Source organism: Rhipicephalus microplus, chromosome 2 (assembly GCF_043290135.1).
Source record: "Rhipicephalus microplus isolate Deutch F79 chromosome 2, USDA_Rmic, whole genome shotgun sequence".
NCBI classification, from domain to species: domain Eukaryota; kingdom Metazoa; phylum Arthropoda; class Arachnida; order Ixodida; family Ixodidae; genus Rhipicephalus; species Rhipicephalus microplus.
In genome coordinates this window covers 276,590,576-276,596,753 of record NC_134701.1, presented here as the reverse complement: position 1 = coordinate 276,596,753, position 6,178 = coordinate 276,590,576, and the positions used below count along the sequence as shown (strand labels likewise).

At 44.0% G+C, this 6,178-nt stretch overlaps 1 protein-coding gene across 2 annotated transcripts in view; it reads left to right on the top strand.

Moving 5' to 3' along the window:
* Positions 1-3,022: 3,022 nt before the first annotated feature.
* Positions 3,023-6,178, top strand: part of LOC142778410 (uncharacterized) — a 28,759-nt gene continuing 25,603 nt past the window's right edge. For both annotated transcript variants that reach the window (XM_075882056.1, XM_075882055.1), the window contains exons 1-2: positions 3,023-3,153; positions 3,978-4,347. In XM_075882056.1, coding sequence (XP_075738171.1) covers positions 3,096-3,153; positions 3,978-4,347 — 428 coding nt within the window. In that variant the 5' untranslated portion in view covers positions 3,023-3,095. The remainder of the gene's footprint in view (positions 3,154-3,977; positions 4,348-6,178) is intronic.

The following is a 6,178-nucleotide window of genomic DNA, read 5'->3' as shown; positions in this document are numbered from 1 at the left end:
ATGTAAGGCAACGTCTAGTATGAGAATAATATCAACAGCAGTTACCTATGTACTTACCAATAATATAAGGTAAATTAACAAGAACACCTTCGCCATAAGTAGGGCATCCGCAAATTGATCCCGGTAATGTCAGAGTTGCAGCCTACAATTGATCATTAGTAATATAACAACATCTACCATATAAAGAACATTGCGTGCATCAAGAGACGTAATAAAATGCCGCTTGTTCGTTTCTTTTGATTCATGGAAAAAAAAAGAACCACCGAATGTTACTATGGGGAATGGCGCGAGGGGTTAGAAAATTCAGTTTTCGCCTGGTTAAACTGAACTGGTCATGTTATCTAGCAGGACCCAGTTATACCAAGCACGCCTGCCATCTCGGAGCCAATGGCAGGACATTGTTCAATGGTTGTTGTTGCTGCTGTGACTCCCGCTGCTTTCGATCTGCTGCTACTTATTGATTGATATGTGGGGTTTAATGCCCCAAAACCACCTTATGGTTATGAGAGACGCCGCAGTGGAGGGCTCCGAAAATTTTGACCATCTGGGGTTCTTTGACGTGCTCCCAAATCGGAGCACACGGGCCTACAGCATTTCCGCCTCCATCGGAAATGCAACCGCCACAGCCGGGATTCGATCCCGCAACCCGCGGGTCAGCAGCCAAGTACCTTAGCCACTAGACCACCGCGGTGGGGCTATTCCGCTGCTACTAGGGTCTGCGGCCACGCAGTTAGAAGTGTGGCAGTTTGGGCTCGTTGGTCTGACATTACGATGGTTATAGCGCGAGAATAGAATGACGACAAAGGCTCGTCTCCTTCTTGTCCCTTCGTCGTTGTTCTGTTCTTGTGCTATAACTATCGTCATGCACTTAAACCGGGCAACGTTGTGCATGGCAACAGTGACGTGAGGCGTTCCGCTTGAGGCGGGTAAATTGAAGTGCGCTAACTCGATGCGGACCCCTAAAACATTACCTTATTTCAAAATAAGCTCTTACTTTGCACAAAAGTAGCACTACTGGGTTTCTCGACCGCTATTTCTGCAATCAACATTGACCTAATATTTGACTTTAGTGTCCTCTCAGAGATGATTTGCTTCATCGATCAAACCAACTGAAGAAATTGGAAGTTTGAAAGAAATCATCATGCAAGTGTGCGCAGAGTGTCTTGATCTCGTCCATTTAATTAAGAAACTAAAGCCGCATAATATCGCTTTTTATTGATCCAGCATGAGTTACTAAGAAACTGATGACCCACATGTGCTTTAATGGAGAACACCCGACTTCTAGTGTAATTTCAAGTGCATCGTCTTCCAGATATACAGCATATATAGTTGTTGACGCTGTTGTTGTAAGAACTCAATTATGGTGTACCTTTAAGGTGTGGGGTTGTTTTGTCGTTTTATGTCCCGCATCGTAACTACTCTATCTTGAGTGCGTGAATGGTAAATATTGGCTCGAGCTGTTGGATAATATAGCATGGATAATTGTAGCGTGGAAAATCGAACTAAAAACGCATTTCTCCGGAATCGGAGCTTTTTTAATGAGCTTAAATTTTGGGCCACTCGGTATACCCTATCATGTGCCGAAGAAAGAAAACAACTTTAGTCTACAGAAGAAAAAATAAGAAAAGTGACGACAAGAACTTTGTATTGCCATGGTAGTAGCTTCTTTTTTATCTTCAAGATCTACTCACGTAAAAATACTGGCCTTATTTCAATGTTTTAAACAATATTTAATTTAATTGCATCTTGCGATTTACTTGTGGAGGGTGCTGTTGACTACCTCCTTTTGAATGACAATAACGTTTTTTCGAATAATATTTTTTAGACATGGTGCCATTGCTACCTCTTTTGTTATACTCGGCTTGTTCAGATATTCATTTGCTTAATTCTCACGGTCCTCATTTAAACTAATTTTCAATGATGAAACAGTGTCTTCGAATCTGCTACCACTCAGTAATTTTTATTTGACACGGCAAGGCTTGCGTGTGGTGAAGTGTGTTAGACCCTGCAGCTCCCTATCGACTAGATTTCAGTTGTGCTCATCGTTTTCATTTATGACTACAGCTGGCCCAGACTGTTCGCGTACATGGAACTTCAACTTACGGATCATTGGGGAAGAACTTTGCACGCTATCAAGCACGTTTTTTGTCCTTTATTTAGTATAAGAATGAATAAAAATGACAGAAAATGTGTCCAGAGCCAATAACCCACTTTTTATTAACTTCAACTCTGGCGTTCAAATTAATGCACGGGGTCTAGCACAAATGCGATTTTCTGTCGAACGAAAAAAAAAAAAATGTCGCGTTCAGTTTTCTTGTTTTATTTTTCTTTTCTCGCAGAGAACTACAAATTTTAGGCGAGTGTTGCCATTTTTTATTGTTTCTTGTTACCCTATATTTTCTTTGCAATGTTCCTTATTAGCATTTTTCACTTTATTAGCATGGTAGTTCTTTTTTTAAATATAGGAAATACGCTTCGCTGTTAGTCTTGCTACGAATTGATGGATGGATGGCGGATAAACATTATTGGGTCCTTCCGAACACGCTTTAGCACGTTGCGGGACGCTCCCACGTCGTAAAAAAAAAAATCAAGTCTCTCTGCACCGCGGACACGAATGATATTATGAAATTAATTGTATTACACCCTTAAGTATGCTTTTCTGTCGTGCTTTTTTTTAATGTCAGTTATGGTGCTTGGTACAAGTCAAGGTGTCTTTCTTTAAGGAATATGCCAGATGAAGAAGGTAAGTGAGACGTCCAAACATTATAATCATGATATGCGTGTCAAGTAAAACGTGAGGTGTGGTCACTTTGATCTTTGTCATCCTGGTCGTCGTCGTCGTCAACATAGGCACCACCAGCGCCACTGTCACTGTCACCACAATCATCACCATCATAAATATCGCAAACTGGCCTGGAATCCGCCATTCTTCAGCCACTCAACAGCGCGTTCCAGGTAGCCCACGAGTGCCACACAGTACTAGAGGCATTGCAAACGACTTACGCGCACTTATCCGGTTTATTTCTTCTATCTCTTCCTGTAGCCGGACCTCTGAACAATTTGGCAACAGCTGTTTGCTCTTGCAAGGAGCACCTATGACGGAAAGAAGCGATAGCTCTCCCAGGCGTCTCTCCCTGGTCAATCCTTTTTCAGGTAAAATTGACTAACCTCCGATTATCTCCAACAATATCTGCCATGTTTGGTCATGTATCGCGTGGTAGTGCCTCCGTGCTAAAACAGGTCTTCGTCTTTCAGCCAAGCTGAAAGTAAAGGGCTCTACTGAGCTCAAAACAAACGACTAAATCGGCACGACGCTTTGTCTAGGCTCTTTGTTGTTCTACTCACGCAGTCACCGGTTAGGACTAATACAGTCGAATATCTTAGGTTGTTTTGGCGATGAAAGAGTTGTGTCGTGTGGTTCATGAACATGAACACGAAATCTATTACTTTCCAAGTTACACAATCCACAGATTCAGGCAGAACATACTTGCATCTTTTCCTCGCACCTTGTAGTGAAAGACGGTTGCCTTCGCTGTAAGAAGAGTCGACGCGTCTGCCCCTCAAGATGCATGCCGCATCTCGACATGTTTCTTGAAAGAAGTCGAGTGATACCAAAAAATCATACCACGCTAGCATCGGTGTCGGCAAAATTTTGTCTTGAGAAGCGCAGAACCATGTTGAATTGCGTTGGGGGAGGGTGGAGCACTGGTGTCTTTTGGTAAGGGTGGGGTGGGCAAGTACCTCTTTTTTTTTTGCAGCTATCTGCCGAAGCTCATGTGGCGTAGCCAAGAACGCCCACACCATAGCAGTAACATTATAGTTGAGGCTTGTTGATGGCCGGTCTACAACTTCCTTCTTGCCTGATCTCTTTCCCTGTTTCTCTCTCTCTCTTTGCGTCCACTCAGTGTGTGAATTGTTGAGTCAAATATCAAACACGAGACATGACAGCAGGAGAACCTTTGTTTTCATTCCTAAAGGGGCAGCTGCGGCTCGAGCACCGACGCCGACGCCGCCATACTCTCGGAATGTAACTCCACCAGCGTACGGCGTCTTTGCCCCACATACAATGGCGGCTCCATACACGTACGCCGTTCCGCAGCCTGAGTTGTCCCCGTCCTACCACTACGTTCCAGTTCCGTGCGCAGGTGTGTGGCCGCAGCCGCAGCACCCAACCGGCGTGCCACTCGTGGCGGCCGTGGAGTTGGCGGGACTGTACCGACCTTCTTCGCCTCTCGCTGCCCAGCCATTGCCACCGTCCGCCTTCGTACGCAAGGAAACGCTAGCCAGTGTGGCCAGATGCAGCAACTCCTCCCCTAGGAGTCGGTCCACTGGGCGATCCGATAAACCGTGAGAAACCATTTTCTAGCCTTGTCTATCATCACCATCATCATAATCATCATAATCAACATAATCATCATCATCATCATCATAATCATCATCATCATCATCACCACCATCATCATCATCATCATCATCATCATCATCATCATCATACCGACTGAACACATTGCAGGTCAAAAGCTTCTCTCATGTTTCGTCTATCTGCCCGGGCTTGGACTTCCTATCCTGGTTATTCCCTCGAACTCCCTAAGCTCATATCCTCAACTAACTTCCTGCCTTTCCCTTCATACGCTTGCCTTCTTTCGAAAGCCAGCCTGTTTGTGATATTGAACTGCGATTATCTGGGATTCTCACTAATGCCCTACACAGGCTCTAACTTTCACTATAGATGTCCGTAACACCCGTTTATTCCTTGCACCAACTATACTCAACTCTATAACGTTACACGTATTATGTCTCTTAAGGGTACATTCATCATTTTTTCTTTCATTGTCATTGTTGTGTCGTACTAATATGTAAAACATGTACAGGGTGACGCAGCGTCCATATATACTTACCAATGTAACAAACGGTTGTTTATGACTTTTTCTGCGGCAACTGCAGCATCCATTGGTATCTTCACTGCATGATGGTACTTCAATACCCAAAACTTGAAAAGGCCACTGACTCTATGGAACAACGCGGCACGACAGGTATCATATAAATTCACTTAATACGGCCAAAGCACAACGGCATTTTTGCTTCTACGCAGTATACGCTTATAGACATTGTTTCTTCAGCAAAGCACGGGTACCACAATGGTCAAAGCCACGTAGCTGATGATAGCTGTTAACAGTATGCTTGACCAAAGCCACATGAACACATCATAGTCTTCAATGGCTGCTAAATTTTAGCCTCTGATATTTGTTCTAGGTGGCTTTGTCCGCCACCGCCGCCCGTTTTTACTCACGCCGTTCGCGCCACTGCCGATGTTTCGAGGGAGACCACGCCGCCACGCAATAATGGCGGCGCACCGCCGTTTATCTTGGTTTAACGCGAGTGTAGAATATTGTCATAAAATACATGACTCCACCTCCTTTTCTGCACCTTTAAGATTTTTTTTTTTATGCCAGCGTTTGCGGCGTCTTGACTGCTCTCTTGTGTCCGTGTTTGCATGCCTAAAACAGCTTCTAAAGATGCACAATAGATTGCATTCTTGTCGCTTTGCGCTTCTCGTTCTTTTGGCGTTATTCGTGACGCTAGAATGGTGATTCACGTGTGATATTAAGGGCACATACTCTAGAAAGGTCCATACACGAGAAATACTACCGGTAAATTGTTTTCTACAATGCTTTCCCATGCATTCGGCCCCCCTCTTCCTGTTATTCCTCGCTTCTTGCATGATTATCACGCGTGATGAACTTGAGAGTATCACTGCATTTTGTTCCGATTGCACAAGTGGAGTCCAGCCCACAAGCTAGAAATCCTGATAGGCTCAGCGCTCAGCACTCACACAATGCACACGGACTTTATAAAGACATAAATGTCTAAGAGATATAGCCTGTGAGAATTGTAGTGAAGGTAATGTAGAGAAGTGTAATGGAGAACAACACCAAATGAAAAAGCTCCGGGTTATTTCATTCTTCCAACGGACGAATTGTTTACCGCGAAGACGACGCAGGTCGCTATAAAAGAGCCAGGCTACTTCGACACCCTGTATATATTTTTTAACTGTGAGAAAACTTTTATGGACAGCCTCTACAGGGTTTCATTGATGCTGACATAATTCGTATCGTTTCCAAATAATTTAGATTTGTACGCACACTGTATGCTCTTCTCGCCTTTAAAGTCTTGCGAG